At 52.6% G+C, this 21,975-nt stretch overlaps 2 protein-coding genes across 8 annotated transcripts in view; one reads left to right on the forward strand and one right to left on the reverse strand.

The window, feature by feature from the left end:
- Positions 1 to 1,307: 1,307 nt before the first annotated feature.
- On the reverse strand, positions 1,308 to 20,417 carry LOC128332596 (uncharacterized). Of its 6 annotated transcripts, none has more exons than XM_053267063.1 (22): positions 20,255 to 20,417; positions 16,272 to 16,345; positions 11,498 to 11,561; positions 9,834 to 9,922; positions 9,454 to 9,517; positions 8,844 to 8,929; positions 8,448 to 8,520; positions 8,003 to 8,088; positions 7,596 to 7,674; positions 7,145 to 7,236; positions 6,549 to 6,621; positions 6,088 to 6,257; positions 5,609 to 5,731; positions 5,369 to 5,489; positions 5,141 to 5,278; positions 4,558 to 4,731; positions 4,233 to 4,382; positions 3,720 to 3,839; positions 3,510 to 3,618; positions 3,124 to 3,186; positions 2,665 to 2,856; positions 1,308 to 2,372 (listed from the first exon to the last, which is right to left on the reverse strand). In XM_053267063.1, exons 2-21 carry the CDS (start codon positions 16,340 to 16,342, stop codon positions 2,672 to 2,674), a joined length of 2,130 nt encoding a protein of 709 aa, XP_053123038.1. In that variant the 5' UTR covers positions 16,343 to 16,345; positions 20,255 to 20,417; the 3' UTR covers positions 1,308 to 2,372; positions 2,665 to 2,671. The 6 variants fall into 6 exon arrangements, with proteins under 6 accessions (XP_053123038.1, XP_053123036.1, XP_053123034.1 ...); XM_053267061.1 differs by lacking the exon at positions 20,255 to 20,417 and adding an exon at positions 19,262 to 19,454; XM_053267059.1 differs by lacking the exon at positions 20,255 to 20,417 and adding an exon at positions 18,036 to 18,336.
- Positions 11,998 to 21,975, forward strand: part of COL16A1 (collagen type XVI alpha 1 chain) — a 184,930-nt gene continuing 174,952 nt past the window's right edge. For both annotated transcript variants that reach the window (XM_053267053.1, XM_053267054.1), the window contains exon 1: positions 11,998 to 12,173. The gene's annotated coding sequence lies outside the window, so the exon portion shown is untranslated. The remainder of the gene's footprint in view (positions 12,174 to 21,975) is intronic.

Consider the following 21,975-nt stretch of genomic DNA (forward strand, 5'->3'; position numbering starts at 1 on the left):
CTTCCCTGTGACCCAGCACGGAGGGTGTGGAATGCCAACAAAGCTTTATGGTTTTTCAGTGGTAGGGGAAGCATTTTATTCATTGTGGCACTTAGCAATCCAGTAAAACATGATGGGAATTCCAGCAAAATATAGGAGCTCATTCCACCACTGCTTGAGACAAGCCTAATTGTGCATCCTAAAGCAAATCTAATGGAATGATCCTAGAAACCTGAGGGATTTGGCAACGCTATCCTTTCTGGGCACTCGATTGGAAGGTGAAGCTTGCTCCCAGGATCCGGTGTTGAGTAAACCTCCTTGGCGGCTGGACTAGGACCGGGGAGACCTGAGTTCAAATCCCCATTCAGCCATGATACTTGCTGGGTGACTCTGGGCCAGTCACTTCTCTCTCAGCCTAACCAACTTCACAGGGTTGTTGTGAGGAGAAACTTAACTATGCTCACCACTCTGGGCTCCTTGGAGGAAGAGCGGAATAAAAATGTTTAAAACAAAACAAAGCTGGGTTTCTCTTGAGCAAGCCAAGCAAATTGTCTGAGTGGGCGGTTCAAGGCGAGAGGCATTTGCATTGACATGTACTGCTATAGCAGTGTCTCCCTCAGCCAAGAGATGAAATTTGGAGTCTGTGGGCTTTGGGCAAGAACCCAGGAAGGCACGAGCGAGTGAGCAAGAGTGTGGGAGGTGGGTGAGTTTCCTGGCAACTGAAAGGGCACCTTGAATGGGTGGAAGATCCCAGCTCGCTTGTGTAGAGGGGCTGGGAAGCACATCTGTCAGGACAGGAACGTGGCCTTCAGCTTGGGCCATATTGTTGAGGGGGCTGGAAGTGCGTGTGTGTGTGTGTGTGTGTGTGTATGGTAAGCATGGAAGTTGTGTTTTGAACGCCACTGTAGATGACAATCTGCCACTCCTCCTCTGGTTCATGACTGTGCATGCACATGAACAGGGCCCTCAATTATTCAGGGGAGAAATTAGGCTGGAGGGAAAGGAGGGTTCATTCAACTTTGCTACTGGCTAATGAGGAGGCTGCAGCTCGAATTTGGGTGGGATTCTGCTGGGGTGGGGAACTGGGGCACTCTCTCTGGCTCTGATACTGATGGCCTTGGGCCTATGGGGCAGGGGAGCTCTGATCTAGGGGAGGGATATTGGAGGGGAGCTGAGGAACTCTCTCTCTAGTGCCCTCTCCAGTGAGACAAAAGGCTGAGAGCAGCATCACAGAAGAAGCAACAAGGATGTCGATCGAGCACCATCACTGGCCAGATCTGGCACAAACACGCCAAGGGAGACAAGAAGAAAAGAGGAAGAAATGACTGGATGCTAACAAAAGTGGCAACTTTATTAATATACTTAATTAGGTTACAAGTCGTCACTTAACTTTCTAACTAAAGGAAACAAAACAGGACAGAATGGAGTAGGCAAAAAAACTTTCCATCTCGGCCAATCTGTTGGAAAGCCAAAAATTCCTACTCGGCCCCCAACAGGACGACCAGCAAAGCCCATTCTGCCCCTGGGAGGGAGGGAGGGAAGGAAGCCCAGGGTCACACAGAACAAGGGAATGGCAGGGCAAAAAAAATTGGGGGGAGTCCCAGCCAGCCCCCAACCCCCCCCCCCACTCCTTGCAGGCACGTTCACTTGGTCTCCTCTTCTGGGGCGGATCGACTCCTCCAGCCGCCCAGCAGCAGCACAAGCCTGCAAGAAGCACAAAGCAGCGTCAGTGGGGTTGCCCTGCTCCTCCTCCCTTTCCACTCCGGCAGCCCAGCAAGTGGGGATTGGGCAGGGGGGTGGGGGTTGAGGGGGGGCAACCTGCACTGGTTTGGGGAGGAAGGAGGAGGGAGCGGAGGGGGGAGTGAGGCGTGGCTGCGGGAGTGGAGGGGGGGAGGAGCACACCCTCGGCAGGGGAGGGGGCGGATGCCTGGATGGTGCTTCCCCTGGCAGGGGAAGCCAGGCCGCTGGGGAAGGGGAGAAAGGCGGAAGGAGGAGGGGGCGCTCCCTGGCCAGCTGGTGGGAATGGAGGGAGGCGGTGACCTTGCCCTCCTGCTGGGGCCACACAGCCTCCCCGGACCCAAGGGAAGCCCAAGAATGGTTCCAAAGGGCCACTTGGGGGCAGGGTGGTGCTGTAGCCTCCTCCCACAGCCTACCAGCAGAGGCAAGGGGAGGGGCTTCTGCACCCCAGAGGCGGGGCTTCCTTGGGCCAGGGGAGTGGAGCCTGCTTCCCCCTCACTCCTCAGACAGAACTGCACTTCCCTGCTGTCTTCTTGTGGACAGATCTTGTGTCCACGGGGTTGGAGGAGGTCTTCTGGGTGGTCCGGATCCACTGTGCTTCATGGTGTTTCCCTTCAGCTGCTGATCTTCAAGGGGAGAGCACGGGGCTGTTGTTCCTGGAAAGAGAGAAGGACATTGGTTCAGAGATGGGTGGTCTTCTCACACTCTCCCCCATGACACCACCAAGCATCAGGGACTCCTGGCAGAATATCCGTGTCCTCATTTCCTAGAGGGAAATGGTCTTTCCTCTTTCCCTTTGGCTACTTGTACAACTGGCCACAAGGTCCGAAGATGGCATTCCAACATGAGGGATGGCTGCCAAGATTCCTGCCCGCCCTTCCTGCAGCCCCAGCCTCCTCCCTAACCATCGGGGCCCCTTCAAGTGAAGCCCTGCCTTGGTCTACTCACCAGTCGGTCAGGTGGAGAGATCACCGTACTCTGGCGGGTGTCTCTTCTTCTTACAGCCAGCCCACAAGCGCCGAACGGCAGCCCGCAGCCCGTGCCGGGAGTGGAGGGAAAAGGCCTTCTTCAAGATCTTCTCCGTCTTGCAGGCAACTGTCCCGACCTCGGGGTCATGGTCGCCAAGCAAGCTCTCCAGCGCTGTAGGGATGAAGGAGAAGGTTCAGAAATGGCATGAAGAGATCACCCCACCCTTCGCCAAGCCCCACCATTTCCACACCAAGAGGGAGCAAGTCCTGACTCTTTCTCCCCTGCACTCTGGGAAACCCTACTGCTGAGCATCCCTGAGGATGCAAGCGGGACCTTCCATTTGAGGGGACAGGTGGCCCATTCCAGCTCTGTGGTCCCTAAACCTAGGCCTCTCTCCTCACAGAAACTGCCCCTTCCCACCCAGAAACCCGCACTTACCAGCATGGAAGGTCTCTATGTTCCCTTCAGTGAGTATGCTGCCCTTTTTGTGGACCAGGTGACCTAAAAACAAGGGTGGAAGGAAATGGGACCACAGTTCAGGACCCTGAGCATGGACAGCTCACTTCCAACCATTCAGGAGAGGAAGTCCTCCCCTCTCTGATCCTTCTGGGACTGACAGATTGAGCCATTCCTCCAGGGACTCTTATGTCACCTTGGGAGGAAATTAAGTCAAGACTACTAGCTAACACTCACTGGGCCAGTCCTCCTGGGGAGGGAACAGCTCCTGCCCCTCCACACCCTTCTGGCAGTGCCCTCAAAGAGTGTGAAGCTTTGCCCACCAAGACGACCCACTAAGGGAGACCCAGAAGTCTTGTTTCGCTTACCGATCAGCAGGGCAGCCGTTCTCCTCACTGAAGGCTGCTCGCTGCGGAAGAAGCCCAGTATATTGATGGCCTCCATCTCCACGGCGTCCTCTGTGCCGAGCTGCCGAATCTGGGTTCAAGAGCAAAGACAAATCCCGAGTGAGCAAAGCATCGCCCAAAGGTCCTTGAGCCATTTGAGCCGAGGGACGGACAGGGAGGGGCTGCCCTTACCAGACGCTTGGCGATCTTGTGGAGCAGCTCCTGCAGGCTGTAAGAGTCCCGCGCCAGCAGCCTGCCCTCCAGGTGCCATAGGAGGGCTTCCGCCAGGAGGCTCAGATTGTCCTTCGCAGCCTGCCAAAAGAAAGACCGGAATGGGAGTGAAAAAGCCTCCCAAGGGATTCCAAGAAACCTCTTAGGGGGCTTCAAGGAGTAGGGGAGATTTTGGACTTTGGTGGCCTCTAGTTGGCTGAAGCACAGCCGAAGGCAGCCAGGTTCAAGAGGGGAAGCTTTTCCCCATCCCAGGAAAGAAGGGCCCTGGATGAACTCTTGGAAGAGAAAGTGGAAGGGGGTGGAGAGGTCCATTCCCTGAAAGGTTTCAGAGAGGCCTGGATGGGCCAAGCCACAGCGGGACAGCTCGCTGATTCACCACCCCGTGAGGCTAACTCTGGGGCCTGCCACTGGGCGGCTGGACTTGGGGAAGCCTAAACACCTTCGTAGGGGTGGCAGGAAGAAGTGGGCTCTCACCTGTGCTACCTCCAGGTCCTCATCCTCCACATGCATCAGCACTGCGATGAGGGTCGTGATGTTTTCTTCTGTACCCTCATGATGGTGGTGGCGGTGCTGCAGGAGATCCAGATGGGTCTTCATGGCTGCCCTTCGGATCTTAGCCTCCTCCTACAAAGAAGAACAGGGCTTGTTATTAGGGAGGAATTCCTCACCTCCATAATTGATGAAGAGCTTGCATGGGTCTCAAGGGGGTGTCCGGTTTCCCTTCTCCAACCCAGTCGGAACCTGCAGGTTGGCCGGCCCTCATAGAGCCGGGGCAGAGGGCTGGCGTGCAAGTACTCACATGGTGGAAGAGAGGGCGGCACAGGGCAGCCAGGACAGCATTCACCGTGGCCTGGTGTTCTGATGGACAGTGCCTCAGCCGCTCCATGAAGGCCAGGACCCCCAAAGTGGCTTCCAGACTGGAGGTCCTGAGCCCTCCCAGGATCCCGGCACTAAAATCCTGGGGTTTCTTTGCCTAGGGTGAAAAAAGGTGGATCCTTGGAGTCCTTTCATACACATGCTAGTCCACCCCCTGCTAAACAGACCACAGGCCTCTCGGGGGGCTGATGCCGTTTGGCCTCCATGCACTGCCTTGGGGAGGAGATCACTCAAGCCATCCCAGAGGCACAAAGAGGGAGGAGAAGGCGGCATTGGAGCATGTGGGGAATCAGGGCTCCCACTGAGAGATGCATTTCTGTGCCTTCCCTTAAGGATTTCTCCTTCGTCCTGTGGCAAGGGTTCCACAGGATAAACCCACCCAACTGGAGAAATCTCCCCATCACACCTGGGGATGCCTAGGAGCACCAGCCTCAGGCAGGGCTCCCCAAAGAGAGGAGTTTCCATGCCCAGAGATGCTCCCGGGGTCGTGGGTCTGGGTCACTCACCGCCTTCAGCTTTCCATAAATTTGGAGAAGTCCCCTTTCACTCAGGTAGCGGATGTTCTGGCTGGGGTGGACTAGCCACGCTACCAGGAGCGTCCAAGTCTTCTCCAAGGCGGCGAAGTCTTTGTCTTTCAGGAGCAGCTAAAAGAGGGAAAGGAGGAAAACATCCATCAGCCCCTGGGGCCAGACCCTCCTCTCAGGGAAGCCCACCCTGAGGAACACGCTTCTCACCTCCACAAAGAAGGCCACCTCTGCGAGGGAATGCTGTTCTGGATCTTTGTCCAGGCTGAAGAGGGAAGCCAGGTATGCCTTCAGCCTGGCCACTGTGGAGGATGGTGTCTGGAGGAGAGCCCTGCAACACACCAAAGGACCCTGCTGAGTCCTGGGCGGAAGGCCCGGAAAGAGCAGACCTGACCCAAACCACCCCAGCCCCCAGGCCTCCTGAGGAATCTCCTATTCACTCCTACTTACCTCACCAAGAGGGCCACACCCTGGAGGCAGCTCTGCGGAGAGCACAGGGATTCCCAGCAGGTCTTCTCTGGGGTCACCTGTGCCACCCTCTCCAGCAGGGTCCGGACGATCTGCGCGGTCTCCCTGCAGAGAAGAGAAGGTTGCTGTCACCAAAGTGTGTGTCTCCTTGCGGGGTGGTTTAGTGTCAAGGGTGGAGGGACCGTGTTGGACCATGGGAGGGAGACCACGGGGTGAAGTGACTTTCCCCACAGCTGGTTTTTTAACACTGCAGACGCATTTTAAGGCTCTCTGCAGAGCCAAATTCTGGGGTCTCCTCTGTGTAGCTGAGGGAAGGGACCACCGTGCCAGAGTCACCCCAACAGGCCAGAAATGCTCCTCACCCATCAGAGTGGGACATGGGAGAAATGACCCTAGCCTGTCCTCCCAGAGTGCTGCAAGGAGGACTTGCTGGCCCCGCTTTCCCCACCGCCATGACTTACTCAGGAGGCAGGTCTTGGCTGTCTCGGTTCCCGACTCCCTCGGTGGTGTTCTGCAGGCCTGTGAGGATCTTGTTGACCAGGCCCACCAGGAGTTCGGGGAACCTCTCCTCCACCTCACTGGCATACTCCACACACCGGATGACGTCCCCGATCTTCTTTGTTGCTCTCCCCTGAGGAGAAGAGGAGGGTCAGGCCTCAGCACACAGTCCGAGGGACGGTTATGGGTCAGGAGAATCCCCAGGGCCAGACCAGTGCCATGGGTGTCTGCACCCACATCTGGGCCTGGAGGGTGCTGCCTCTGGCTCAGGGTGCATGAGGTCAACTGCAAGGGAAAGACATCCACAAGGGGAAAGGGCAAGTCCCCACCTCCCGTGTGAACAGTGACTGCCATCCAAGCCGCCATCCTGTGTAGTGCAGGAAAGGAGGGGTGGAGGGGGTCATCCTTGGTTTGTGCCCCTTACCTCTCCCAGATGGACTGAGGAGAACCAATCTGGGGCCAGCTGTCCTCTTCCTGCTTCCTCACCGTCGATGTTCCTGAGAGAGGAGAAGAGAGAGAAAAGCTGCTCCAAGAACTGTCCTGTTGGAGATGGCAGCCAGCTGAAGAAGAACACGGGCACCCAAAGAGATGCTAAGCAAGGATCTCGCCTCCCTTGGGAGGTGGCTGGCAGGGGAACTTCATCAGGCCAGAGATCTCCCAAGTCCAGCCTTTCGTGCCCCACTGAGAAGCCCTGGGAAGTGTTCAAAGGGGGCATGGAGACAGGAGCCCTGCCCTGCTCCTTCTCCCCAACACCCGCTCATGCCAACAGCATGGGGGTCTCGGAGCTCCCTCTGCTAACAGCCAGCAATAGACTTGCTGGTGTCTGTCTTGCACCTGCTGCCAATCGGCTTCCTTGGGTGATCTCCCCCTCCAGAGTCATCAGGGAGCAAGGTGGAGGAAACATCCCTCTGTGGGGCTCAGACATGGGGGAGCTGCCCCTGTCCCCTGCAGCCTTCTGCTGGCTACGCTAAAAGCCCCCCAGCTCCCTACTGGCTCCTCAGCTGAGAGGAGGGTACCTACCTGGCCGAACTGGGGGTCGGTGGAGAGTCCCACACCTCGTCCTCGATGCTGCTGATATTATGCATCGTGTCGTCCTCGTCCGTCGAGGAGCACTGGGGAGGAGAGAGAAGAGAAACGGGAGCGTTCCAGGGCTTGTGTTGACCTTGCGAGGCTTCTGAGAGGAACCAAGCTCAAGGGACAGTTGGGAAGACATCCTGCTCTAAAATAAGACCTGCCTCTTGGTAGAAAAGGCATTTGGCATCTCTGCCCAGAAGAGCCTTTGACCACATTTTCGCCCCCTTTCCAATGCCTCAACTGCATTTCCTCCCATCCCACCAATCACAATTTCTCCCATACTGCGGCATCTAGAACTAGAACCATTCCACGTTCTCTCTCCTGCTGGGGAACAGGAGACACACACACAGACAAGCTAGAGCCCGTCCACATGAAAAAATGGATGATCATTTCTGACCTCTGCGGAGGACGAGTCCTCCACCGTGTAGGTGTTCATCATCATCTTCTTGAGGAGCCACTTCTTTGGCTTCAGGACTCTGAGAGGAGAAAGGAGAGACATGGCATTAGAACATCAATGCATGCCAGGAGCCCTGTGGATCAAGTGAAAGACCCGTGTAGCCCAGCACCCAACAGTGGACAGCCAGATGCCTATTTAGTTGGTTGTGAACCACTTAAGACCTGGTTACATGTGGCATTAAAGTGTGTTTGTTCAGAGAGAGAGAGAGAGAAATCTGGAGATTCGGAGGTTCCTTGGCAGTCTTCAACTGGCTTCTCCTCCATGAACATGTCTAATCAACCAAGGCTCCCAGGGAAGGTGATCCGTCTCTATGATCCCTGGAGCGGCCCTTCAGCTGAGAAAGGTACCTGGGGGAACTGGTGTCACAGTCCCCTTCCGACCCCTCGTCCTCCATGCTGGCATGTGGAGTCTCGGCCCCCGGGAAGGAAGAACTCTGTGAAGGAGAGAAGGGGGAGAAATGGCTGCTCTGGCTCTCGCGTTGAGCTTCCCAGGCTTCAACAGGGAAAAGGCCAGCCTGATACCATCCAGTGGTCATCACCGGGTGAGCTGAATGCAGGAAGTGGGCCAGAAATGGACATTTTATGTCCCTGAAGAGCTACAGGGGAGGCCGATTCTGCACCACATCATGACCATTTCAGAGGTTTAAGCAAACTATTGTCAGAAGATGGCCACCCACCCTGCAGCTTCTCAAACTAGAGCCATTCCACATTCTCTCTACTCCTGGGCAACACAGGGGACCCACATGCCCACCCACTGTCTTTCCAAGGGAGGGACTAGATGTTCCTTCCTGACCTCTCCAAGGGATGGCTCCTGGTCAGCAGCAGTGTTGTGCAGCCTCCTCTGAACGGTGCTTGGCCTCTGGACGCTAAGAAAAGAAAGAAAGAAGACATGTGAGATCAGAACACCAGTGCTTAGAAAGAGCTCTGCTTGATGAGAAGAATGAGACATGCAGCCCAGCACCCTGTTTCCAGGAGTGGACAGCCAGATGCCTGCAGGAAGCCCACAGGCTGGGCATGGAGACACCTGCCCCCTTGTGGAAAGAGGAGGAGAAAAACAACTCTCCAAGATGCTCAGAGCTTCTGCTTCTTGCTAAACTAGCCACCTCCCCTGGCCCCAGAATGAGCTCTTAAGGAAAGTCTTCTGCTTCCATGAGCTCTGGATCTGCCCCTCTAGCTGAGAAAAGAGTACCTCGGGGAACTGATGAAACTCTCCACGTCCAGCTCCTGATCCCTTGTGTTGACTTCTGGGATCTTGGCCTCTTGGATGTCGGCACCCTGCAAATGAGAGAAAAAGGAGAGCAATGCGTGAAATTGTGCTCATTCTGATCTTCCTAGGGCCGTGGGTTTTAGGTTTTCTCCCTTCATTTTCTTTGAATTCATGCTTATTTCTTTAGATTATTTAGATTTTTTGATTTAAAAATCTTATTAAAAAAGAAACAATGTGCTCTAACATTAACTGTTATTGGGAGTGCCAGGGCACAGCCACCACATGCTTGTGGCCATTTTGTTTCATGGTATGCCCAACAATGAACCTCCACTGTGATATGAGTTTTGTTGTGGTCAACAAAATGGCCGCCACCCTTCAAAATGGCCACCACCCTTCAAAATGGCCACTATCCTTCAAAATGGACATCGGAATCAGTTGGCTGCACTCTGGAGCTCTGGTCCAAAGACAGCATGTCAGGTAGGTCTCTGAGATCTCTTTCTTTATCCAAAGAAAAGCAGTCATTAACAGAAACATCAATGCATGGGAGCTCTAGAATTGAATGCTAATTAAGTGACAGGAATCATGTCCTTACCTCACAAGACAATTCAGTGGCAATGGTCTGCAGGAACCACCCATCATCTTCAACCGTGAAGACACTGCAGGAAGAAATACAATGGCATGAGTACCTCGGAAGAGCCTTGCTGGATCAGACCAAAGATGCATCTAGCCCAGCACTCTGCTTCCAATAGGGGACTGCCGGATGCCTCCAGGAAGCTGTCCCCTGTGACCTTAAATCTAGTGGACATCACCACCACATCTCGTAGGACTGAATTCTTCTACAAAATGTATGAAGATGTCATTTTTGTCTGCCCTGCACCTCTTGCCAGTCTGCCGCACTGGATCCATCCCAGATCCAGGCTGGCAGGGGGACAGAAAACCTTCCCTACACAACATTTCAAGAAGAAACTCTACCTCCTCCGGGAACTGGTGGCAACTCCTTCATCCAGGATCTCGTTCCCAGTGTTGACATGCTGGATCCTGGAGCCGTCTGAGAAGGACTTCTGTGAAGGGGAGAGGAGAGAGGAATGGGTGCTCTGGCGCTCACTTGATCTTTCCAGGGGGTCTGGGGGCCAAACTTCACATCTCCTTCAAAGGGTCCGTAACAGATGCGCTTAAAGCAGGAAGTGGCTCCTTTGCACCTCAAAACAGAGCTGGGGAGAAGGATTTGGAAAAGGAGCGTGGCCACTTCAGAGGCAAATAACCCTGGGCAGCCATGTTCAGGACCCCTCCCCCCTTCATACCATGCTCCCTCACAGAATTGGGCCCCTGCAGTTGCATTCCTGTTCTCATGTTGTTTTTCTTGATGATGCATCTAAGCTACTATTTAGAGTCTTGCAAATATATATATATAAATTTAGAATGGGTTTTTTCTAAAAATTTATTTTTTCTTTTCATTCAGCTGATTTTTCATATATATATATATATATATATATATATATATATATATAATTTTAGTCTATTTTTGCTCCTTTTGGTTTTGGTTTCTCTTTCCCCACAACAAAAAGAGTGCATCCTTCCTGAAGTGAAGAGAGATCTACCGGCCTCGAGTGGGACCCCAGGTTCACCACAAGAAGCCATTCCTAAAACCAATGTCAGCGAATGGGACCCCCAGACTGAACACACTTTCATGGCCATTTATTTCATGGGTGCCATTGTGTCAGAGCGAATGGAAACAAATATGAATGGTATCCGTTTCCATCCGTTCAAAAAATAAATGCATGTGATTCTCAAAATGTAACTGGGCTCAGGGAGGAACCAAACCCAAAAATCTACTGAACTCCAGAGATCAGCCTCCCCCACCTCTCATTCCTGGGGAGTTGGGTGAGATGATAGGTATTAGACCATTTGGAGTCACAGGGTCCCGAATGAGAGTCAGGCCTCTTGCTGTATGGGACACTGTGGTTTCACATCCAGGGGTGGTGCTTTTAAATCAGAGAAGCCTAGCTAAGTTCGTCTCTTTGCTGGGAAGAGCTACTGGCCACCTGATGCAGCCTCTTGTTTTGAGGGCCCTTCTGATGCTCAACTACATGCTAAGCGAAGCCAGAAAGGGGGCCATGTGGAGCCGAGAAGTGGCAGAGGGGAAGGAGTGCCCAATCTGCCCCAAGGAAGACTTTCCCACTCCAGTTCCCCTCCAGACTGCTCCCTTCCTGGACGTGTTTTGTGCTTGGTAGTCCAGAACAAAAGAGAAGTCTGGAACCCTGGAGGGAGAAAGCGATTTGGGGCAGGAAAGCGGAATGAAGAAGCGAGGTTGGAAGACAGGTAGACACACCCCTCTTCGCTCTCAGCACTTCCCATCCCCAAAGTTCCCATGCTGCTTCCTCCATAGGGAGGGTCTCCGACCTTTGCATGAGTCACTTGTAGTCGAGTCCGGATTGTCACTCATCCCACCCACCCAATTCACTGCTACCACCACTGCAAATATAGATGCAGATGGCTTTTCCAGACCAGTTCTCAAAGCATCCCTTCAACCTGCTAAGACTGGATCTCTACCACACGCCCTCTATTCTAGCTCAAAATGGGGTCTCTCCCACCCCCTCCAAGCCCTGCCATGTACAGACTGGGTTTCCATCCCTTACCAGTGACCATTTGCTGGTTTCGGCCACGGAGCGCTCTTCATTAGTCTCCTGTGGCTGGAAGTCACTGAGAGGAGAAACAAGACAAAAGACACAAGTCAGTGAGTGTGTCGAAGGAACCCCGAGTACCCAGTTTCCAAGAGTGGACAGCCGGATGCCTCATGGCAGGGCGTGAGGGCAAGGACCCCCCACCCCCACCCCCAGGACCAGAAGGGACATTTCCGTCTCACTAGCAGGAAGTCTGGGGTGGCCAGAGGGTGGGGCTCAGCATTCCCTCTAAGAGAGCATTCCATGTTGACTGCATCTCCCAGAATCACCAGCATAGGCGGAACTGGGGGGGCAGGCAGGGCAGGTGCCCTGGGCGCCACTGAGGTGGGGGCGTCACGCCAGTCCCTGCCACCCCCGCCCCATTGCCCACCTGCCCAGCCCCAGGGGGGCCCCTCAGCCACTTGCCTCCAGCTCGGGCCTAGGATGGGAGCAGCCTGCAAACTGCAGAGCTCTCCTTCTCTCCCTGGCGCCTCTCAGCTGATGGGCGGGTGGGCAGTGGGGCTTCCAGAGAGGCCTCCTCCGAGTAGGCCTCCCTGAAGCCTGGACTGGAGTAGGCCCCAGCAAGCCCGGAAGGAGGAGGCTGGCAGAGCTCCCTGCAGCAGACCGGAGCATCCGGCACAGCCCTTGCCAGGTAGGCTGTGAATTCCTTTTTGTGGTGGTTACCCCCCTATATAGGGATCTGCTTGCCATGGGGCTTTGATATGGGGGGTGGGGCGAGACTGAGAAGTCTCTGAGTATTTAGTTTAAAACAGACCGAAAAATGTGCTGGCTTTAAAAACAAAAACTATCTAAAAAGGCCTATGAGTGGCTTGTTTCATGTCAGAAAATTACAAAAACTTCTGGAACAAATATTCATTCATTCTTTCTTTCTTTCATTCATTCATTTATAAATGCACTTGTGTTCAAGTTGTTTTGCAACCCAGAAGGTCTGAGTGAGAACTGTGAAGCATGTCTTGTGCTTTTATTTTATTTTATTTTTCTTGTGTGTGAACTGCTCCCCAATAACTTGCAGGGACTTCAGGGTCAATCTGGCCAACATGTGAATGCAGCACCTCCATTCCAGAGGAGGAGATGTGTGTTAAAGGGCTTTAAAAGCCTCCTGTGGATGGAAAACCTCCTGGAATCAAACTTGACTGAATTTGTTCAGAACTCTGAGAAAACAAACATAGGCTCACCCTGCATCGTTAATCTGCAGCGAGGGGGCCATTTTAATAATTAGCGTTGCTAGTGTGTTCTAGGCATTAAAAGTAGCACAAATATATAGTACTCAATGTCTATCACTATATACTGTGAAGTGTGCATGTGAAATGTATTTCCAGGCAGCATACTTATTTTGAAATACCAGACTTAAATCCTTGGGGGCCTGGGGTGTGTGGAGGCCCTGGACTTTGAGGGTCTGGGGGCCCATTTTAAAATCTCATCTTGGCCCATTCCAACCTTGCTCTGCCCCTGGCGGTCACGACACATGGGTTTCTGCACAACACCTGCACAGAAGAAACTCCCATGTAGAAAATGTGTCTCTTGTAAGTTGACCCTGAATTTCCGATCCATGACTGGGATATTTGAGAGTTAGAGTCAATAATAAAAGAGCAGCACACTGCTTGTGACAGGAAGGGGCAAATTACAATGATTTCTTAGTCTGGCAGGGGCTGGTTTTGGCCCTGGCAGAACTTGGCTGTCTGCTCCTGTTGCAAATGCCTCTGTCTAGGGTGGCAAACTCATGTATCCTCCTCCCTCTTGGTGTCAAAGTACGCACTGGTGTGGTGGATGCACATATACCCCATCATGAGCCAACAGTCATCATAAGACAAAGGCTGGCAGGAATCATTCACTGGTTTATAGACACACCACCACCACCACCACCTTCTTCCCCTATTTTGCTAGTGGTTATTTGGGCAGGTGATCCTCGAGTCTAGGACAAAGTCATGTTTTTTAAAAAAGAATGAGATGAGACAGAGAAAATGACACTTGGGATCCTCGCATAACTCCTGACTGTTGTTCTAAGTCTTTTACAGAGATGGCTCATGTTTTCAGGTTCTGATCAACAACCATGTCTAGATGGTACAGTGTCCTTTTAACAAGGATTTCCAGATATTGTTGACTACAAGTCCCATCATTCCTGTTTGGACAGGGGCGCAATTTCAGTGCTTGCCCTAGGCGCTATTTTCCCTCGTTATGCCTCTGATCACCAGCTGGGGATTATGGGATTGGTAGCCAACAACATCTGGGGTTCCCTGTTAGAGGAAACACTGGTGGGGCTTCCTAGCTATGACTGGTAGGACTTGGGAAGTGCAGCTTCTCCCACCCCGGGAGCCCTCTGCTGAGACAAGCAGCACCTGCCCAAGTCCCCTCTTCTCCCCTGGCTGGGCTGTAGCTTGGGGTGGGGGTGGGGGGGTCCTGAAGCTCAGAATCTCCATTAGGAAAAAGATCTCAGCTCCCCTGGTTGGGGCTTGGAGAGCGGCTGCCGGTCAGAGTAGACCACCATGAACCGAGCAGAGCAATGGTCTGACTCAGCACCACCTGTTCCGAGAGGCTGCCACGACCCCCTCCTCTGCCCCCCAGAGGGGCTTCCACTAGGGATGTGCAAAAAATTTCGGGCACAGAACGATCTGTGCCCGAAATGAGCAATTTTGGGTGATTCGGGGCCGAACCGAATCACCTCCAATGTCCCCTGATATTTTTCAGGCCCCAGCCAAATCACCCGAATTTCGGGCATGAAAAATTCGGGTGATTCGGTTCATGGTTGATTTGGGGGGATTTTTTGAAGTTTTAGTGACTTTGGGGAAGTTCGGGGGCATAGCATGGGATCTGGGCAAAAAGAGTGGGGTGGGGTGGTATTGCCTAATGGGTGCAGGCTACCACCCCAATTTCAGGGGGATTGGGCAAAGGGCTGATTTTTTGGGAATTTCTGAAGTTTTCATGTCTTTGGGGCAGATTGGGGCAGAAAGTGGGGACTGGGGCAGAATAGTGGTGTGGGGTGGTAGTTCCTAATGGGTGGAGGCTACCACCCCAATTTCAGGGGGATTGGACAGAGGGCTGATTTTTTGAGAATTTTTGAAGTTTTAGTGACTTTGGGGCAGTTTGGGGGCAGAAAGTGGATCTGCCCCAAAAGAGTGGGGTGGGGTGGTAGTGCCTAATGGGTGGAAAATTTTCATTTTCTGAGGTGTGAATTCTCATTCTATCATAGCAAATGAGATTTTTTTCAATTAGACAACTCTCATGACCCCACTTTCACTTTTTCACACTTACTATGAATATGAGGAAGTAATCAATTTAGCACACTTCACCTTATGAAGATAAACCTCAGAATTCACCAAAATTCACCCCTCTGCCCAATCACTCTGAAATTGGGGATGGGTGGTAGCCTCCACCCATTAGGCACTATCTACCAGCCCACCCCACTCCTTTGGGGCAGATCCACTTTCTGCCCCCAATCTGCCCCAAAGACACCAAAAGTTCAAATATTCCCAAAAAATCAGGCCTCTGCCCAATCCCCCTGAAATTGGAGTGGTAGCCTCCACCCATTAGGCACTACCACCCCACCCCACTCTTTTGGGGCAGATCCACTTTCTGCCCCCAAACTGCCCCAAAGTCACTAAAACTTCAAAAATTCTCAAAAAATCAGCCCTCTGTCCAATCCCCCTGAAATTGGGGTGGTAGCCTCCACCCATTAGGAACTACCACCCCACACCACTATTCTGCCCCAGTCCCCACTTTCTGCCCCAATCTGCCCCAAAGACATGAAAACTTCATTAATTCCCCCAAAATCAGCCCTTTGCCCAATCCCCCTGAAATTGGGGTGGTAGCCTGCACCCATTAGGCACTACCACGCCACCCCACTCTTTTTGCCCAGATCCCATGCTATGCCCCCGAACTGCCCCAAAGTCACTAAAACTTCAAAAATTCCCCAAAAATTAGCCCTTTGCCCAATTCCCCTGAAATTGGGGCGGTAGACTCCACCCATTGGGCACTACCACCTCACCCCAAAATTTTGCCCCTGGGCCCCTTTTTTACCCCATGAATCAATTCAGATTGGGATTCAGGTTAAATCCAAATCCAACCGAATCAAGGGTGATTCGGGTGGCCCATATTCGGGCACAAAACAGAACAGGGGTGATTTGGTTCGGGTCCCGAACCGAATCACCGAATTCCCGAATTGCACACCCCTAGCTTCCACTGCTCCCCATCCCAGCTGCTCCCTTTCCCCTGCAACCACTCAAGGAGGCACCAGCAGATCCAGCCCTGAAGAAGCAGCCAGCCTCACCCTGGCTCCAGCCTCCTGCTCTGGGTGGCTGCAGGGCTCACCTGGAATCCAGGGGCTGAGAAATGCTGGGCCAGGCACACCAGCCCATGGAGCCTCTCAGCCCCCCAGTCCTCAGAGAGCAGACTAGGGGACTGATCCCCCCACCCCACCCATCCTCCTTTGAAACCCTAGAGAGCTCAGTGTGCATGAGAACCCTCCCTGGCCTCCTGTGCCTGAACCCCTGGAGCCTCCCCCAAAGCCCAGCTAGCTCAGACTGATGGGCTTTGGAGATCCCTTTGCCTGCCCTTGCTGCCTTTCCTTTCTGTCTGGTGCTTCTTGTGAACAGGGACCTCTTTGGGGGGGGGGCAGCTTATGAAACCCTGGCAGGGGCCATGCTTCTTGAGAGGGTCCCAAGTGGTCTTCAAATCCAAGGTGCCATAAATCAAGACTGGGCCCGGATAACCCAGGAGGAGCAGGAGGATGTACCTGAGAGGAGCCACAGGAGTAGCCCCACCAAGGCTGCCCACGCCGCGGAGTAAGGGGCATCCTTCTCCCATGTCCTGCCAAGGAGAGAGGAGAGCAGGAGTGAGGATGGGCTGGGCCAGTTTGTTCAGACCCACCAGGGTCAGCCCAGAGGGACCAGGAGGGACTCACTTCCTAGATTTCCCACCTTGACCCCAACCGCTTTGAGAACTTTGGTGGTCTCTCCCCGCATTGAACCTCTTTGGGGCAGGGTGGTGAACCCTCCCTTTGAACTCCTTGCCTCCCAGCCCAAGATGGACCAAATTTGGCGTGAGCAGAAGGGGAGACCGCAACGCCCTCCTGCCACCAGTCGAGTCCAGGGGCTCCAAGAGCAGCAGCGGAACCTCCAGCCCCATCAGGATCCGTCGGAACCCCAGCGCCATGGCGACCAGGTCAACAAACCCAGCCCCGGGATGCAGCTCAGCAACGGCCACTTTCTGAATCTAAACAAGTCCTTTGGCTACTGCAGAGATGTATATTCCACTCTCCAACCAAAGTACTCAAAGCGGTTTACACAGAGAAATAAATCAAGAACACCAGGATAAGATGGTCCCCTGTCCCCAAAGGGCTCTCAATCCAAAAAGAAACATCAAGCAGATGCCAGCAACACCACGGGAGGGGTGCTGGGGCTGGATAGGGCCAGTTGCTCTCCCCCTGCTAAATATGAGAGTATCACCACTTTGAAAGGTGTCTCTTGCTCAGTTAGCAGAACTCCCAGGGCCCAGTGGTGGGCACGAGGCACCAACAGCTGCAGGGTTGCCAACTCTCTACCTGGTCCTGCTCTTGTGACTTCAGCAGACGCCTGACATGCAGAGCTTAAGCTAGTGAAGCGGTTTCCCATCTCTTTAGGCTAGGAATGGCTTCACCTGCTCAAACTGGTCAAGCTTTTGCTCAGAGCAGAGGAGCCAGGCTACATCAAGAGGGGGCAATTCCCATCCTACACAGAACCTGCAACTGCCACTTGGCAGAACTGGCCCTTTCTATCCTCCCTCCATCTCCCTTCCTCAACATTTCATTTCTTTTATATCCTAGTTTTAGTTTAAAAATATCAAAGAGGCTTACAAACAATAGAACTCGTATTATCTCAGTCAAAGTTGTTAAGTTTTCACAAGCTATAGAGGAAGAAGCCTTCCAAAACAAGGAGGTTATCATCACCATCGATCCAAAGAGGGAGGGAAGGGGAGAGGGAGAGAGAGAGAACGAACGCCTCTCTGCAGGGGTGTTGCTGGAGACTTAAGATGTTCCCGAGCCTGACCCCTTTTGAGCATCTAATGCAGGCACACCCAGCTCCCAAGAATGACAAATGTTTTTTTAAAGCCACTTAATGGCCCAGCAAGGAAGCAGCCTGCCTAGAGAGCAGGAGGCTGTTGGTGCGAATCCTGATGGTGTGTTTCCCCGACAACGAGAAACTCCTATATTGGGCTGCAGCTCAGAGAGGCCAGGAGCTCCTTCTCCTGCTCTGTGCAGGTGGCTCCATTCTGCGCTTCCTCGCTGGAAGAGGCCCACAGAAGGGAAGGGGCTGATGGTGCGCTGACCCATTCATGGGGGGGCCGGTGCTCCATGAAGACCCTGTGAAGATGGGCCAGTCCCTTCCTGCCCACCAGGGTCAACCCAAAGGGGCCAGGACAGTCTCGCTTCCTAAATGTCCCCACCTTGACCCAGATCCAACCCCTGGGGGTCTCCCACCCACCCAATTAAACTTTTTGGGGCAGGGCGGTGGACACTCACTCTGGACTCCTTGCCCGAGGCCATGTTCTGCGCTCCCTCACAGCCAAAATGGGACGGAAATTTGCCGTGAGCAGCAGGAGAGGCCAGAAAGTCCTCCTGTCAATGGTCGAGTCCAGAGAGATTGAAGGCAGCAGCGGAACCTCCAGCCCCATCAGGATCTGCCGCGACCGGTAAACACCCCCGGCCGGGGACCCCCCCCCCTCCAGCAACCGCCATGTTTGAATGTACACAGGGATGGCAGAACTCCCAGGCCCAGTGGTGGGTGCGAGGCACCAACTGGCAGGGTTGCCAACTCTCTGCCTGCTTCTCTGACTTCAGCAGATGCCTGACACGCAGAGCTTAAGCTAGTGAAGCAGTTTCCCCTCTCTTTAGGCTAGGAATGGCTTCACCTGCTCAATCTGCTCAAGCTTTTGCTCAGAGCAGAGGAGCCAGGCCACATCAAGTGGGGGCAATTCCCATCCTCCACATAAGTGCCACTTGGCAGAACGGGCCCTTTCTACCTTCCCTCCATCCCCCTCCACAACGTTTCATTTCTTTTATATCCTTATTTTAGGTTAACAATATCAAAGAGGCTTACAAACAATAACACTCATATTATCTCATTCTAAGCTACCGAGGAAGAAGCCTTCCAAAACAAGGAGGTCATCATCACCATTGATCCAAGGAGGGGGAAAGAGAGAGAGAGAGAGAGAGAGAACGAATGCCTCTCTGCAGGGGTGTTGCTGGAGACTTAAAATGTTCCCGAGCCTGACCCCTTTTGAGCATCTAATGCAGGCATGCCCAGCTCCCAAGAATGACAAATGTTTTTTTAAGCCACCTAATGGCCCAGCAAGGAAGCAGCCTGCCTAGAGAGCAGGAGGCTGTTGGTTTGAATCTCTGCTGGTGTGTTTCCCCAACAATGAGAAACTCCTATATTGGGCTGCAGCTCAGAGAGGCCAGGAGCTCCTTCTCCTGCTCTGTGCAGGTGGCTCCATTCTGCGCTTCCTCGCTGGAAGAGGTCCTGATGGAGGGAGGGGGCTGACGGGGCTATGAGCCAGCGATGAGGGGCGTGTGCTCCATAAAGACCAAGAGAAGATGGGCTGGGCCACTCCCTTCCTGCCCACCAGTGTCAACCCAAAGGGACCAGGAGGGACTCACTTCCTAAATGTCTCCACCTTGACCCAGATCCGACCCCTGGGGGTCTCACCCCCCATTAACCTTTTTGGGGTAGGGCGGTGGACACTCACTCTGGACTCCTTGCCTGAGGCCATGTTCTGCGCTCCCTCACAGCCAAAAGGGGACGGAAATTTGCCGTGAGCAGCAGGAGAGGCCAGAAAGTCTTCCTGCCAACGGTCGAGTCCAGAGAGATTGAAGGCAGCAGCGGAACCTCCAGCCCCATCAGGATCCGTTGCGACCAGTAAACACTCTCGGCCAGGGACCCCCCCCCCCAGCAACCACCATGTTTGAATGTACACAGGGATGGCAGAACTCCCAGGCCCAGTGGTGGGCATGAGGCACCAGCAGGCAGGGTTGCCAACTCTTTACCTGTTCCTGCTCCTGTGACTTCAGCAGACGCCTGACATGCAGAGCTTAAGCTAGTGAAGCGGTTTCCCATCTCTTTTGGCTAGATATGGCTTCACCTGCTCGATCTGCTCAAGCTTTTGCTCAGAGCAGAGGAGCCAGGCCACATCAAGTGGGGGCAATTCCCATCCCCACCGAATCTGCAACTGCCACTTGGCAGAACTGGCCCTTTCTATCCTCCCTCCATCTCCCACCCCACCCCCAGTGCAGAATTCTCAGGGCCAAGTGGTGGGCATGGGGCACAAGCAGGCAGGGTTGCCAACTCTCTAACCAATCCTGCTCCTGTTCCTGTAGAAGATACCTGGTTACAGAAATTAAAATGGCAAAGATTTTCCCATATCTGCATTTCCATGAAAGTAAAAGCTTCAGCTACTTAATTTTTGAATGTCAAGACATTTTTAAAGGCACAGGAGCCAGGCCAGTAAAAAACATTGGCAACCCTTCAGATTGGGATCCAGACTGAAGTCTGTTCCTGAGCACACATGGCTGGGTGACAACAGGGCCATGCCTTTCCTCCAAAGGGCAGGAGGAATGTTCCAAACATTTAGACCCCCAGATCTTCAGAGAAGTAAAGGGAGATGTCTCCACACAGGTGTTACGGTGCATGACGGAGAGGCTGCTAATAAATTTGGATAATAGAGTTTCTGAGGAGCAGAAACCTTGGCAGAGGGTTTGTGTGTTTGTAAAAGGGGGTCCAGGCCAGGAAACTCCTTCTTTCTGGATCATAGCAGGGCTGCACTCCTAAGGCCATTGTGGCCAGCAAGCCAAGCGCAGCAGATGGACAGTCAAGTCTCACGTCCTGCTAGATGTTCCACAAGTCTACTGGCTTGGCGCTATGACACCTTCAGGCCCCTGGGAGGAAAGAAGCAAAAATTGTGTCAGGCACATTTCAGGGCGATCACACTCACACACACGGATGGTGCTGCTATATTGTCATTCTGCGAATCCATACTTCTGTGGCTTGTCACACAACAAGGAGCCTCTGGAACTCACCGATACAGCACACAATAGACCCGTCCGTCCCCACAGCAATGGTGCCTTGCAGAGCAATCCATTCTGTTTCTTTATTGTTAAATTTCTATACCTCTTTTCATTAAAACCATCTGAAGGTGGGTCACACAAAAGTTAACACGAGACTACAAAAATCACACAATTAAAATATTATTTGTTTATTTATTATTTTAATTATTTAACATATTCCTATACCACCCAAAACTTGCATCTCTGGGTGGTTTACAATTAAAATAATATAAATATTAAAATCATTAACATTAAAAGAATTTAAAACCCAACATTAAAAATATTAAAACTATACAGCTAATTAAAAGCCTGGGTGAACAAATATGTCTTCCGTGCCATTTTAAAAGTTGCCAGAGATGGGGAGGCAAGAATATTAGCAAAAATATAAAAATACAGATCTGATTAAAAGATTTAAAAACAAGCATAATATAATCATAAAAAAGGCAAAGCAACAGCAATAGAAACAGAGGCTATTCCCACGGTTGCAGAAAATCGGGTTGCAAGCCCAGTGGTTCTTGAGCGGGTAACCCGCTCAAGTAGCCCGCCCCTAAAACCGGGTTTGCGGAGCGAGCCTCCTGCATCAGACTCGGATCCTGCCGCATCAGGTTGGCAGTGGCCTGCGGAGCGAGAACCAGCGTGGTATTGTTGTGAGCGTGTCGGACTCGGATCGGGAACAGCAGTGTGGAAATCTCCATTTAGCCATGACACACTCTGGGTGGAGCAGTCACTTAACTCTTGGCGTAGACTACCTCACAAGCTTGTTGTGAGGATATACCTAATCATATATACACCACTTTGGGCTCCTTTGAGGAAGAGTGGAATATAAATGTAGTAAATAAAATAAAATAAAATAAAATAAATAATGAGGCAAGGCTGAGCACAATGCAGTAGAGGCAAGGCAAGTGCGTGAGGATGGAGAATGACAAAAATCTGAGTTTCTTTGTTGATTAGAGAGGCACCTTTGCCCAGGAATTTTTTTTTTGAATCAGCCTTATCACGTGACATACTCTATGCAAGAGATATTGGAAGTTAAAGGACTTTGCGCTGTCTCTTTGTCTCAGACAGTGGAGGACAGACTAGTAAGTCAGAGGGCTAGAGGGTCAAGACATTGGTCATCCCTTCTCCACTGCTCTGGTACTATCCCTTTGAAATGTAGATTGGTACTCTTAGGGATTAACTTCCTTCCTCTCTCTCTTCCCTACCTGCCCTTCTATCTTGCAACATGGCAAGCCTCTCTCCCTGCACCATGTGTGCAGAGAAGATGCAGAATCCATCTGCATCCAGCTAGATAGATAGATTAGAGATCCTAACTCCTCACTTTCCTATCTAGAATGGAGTTCCTTAATAAATGCCTTATATA

The sequence above is a fragment of the Hemicordylus capensis genome, chromosome 7 (genome assembly GCF_027244095.1).
Source record: "Hemicordylus capensis ecotype Gifberg chromosome 7, rHemCap1.1.pri, whole genome shotgun sequence".
NCBI lineage: Eukaryota > Metazoa > Chordata > Lepidosauria > Squamata > Cordylidae > Hemicordylus > Hemicordylus capensis.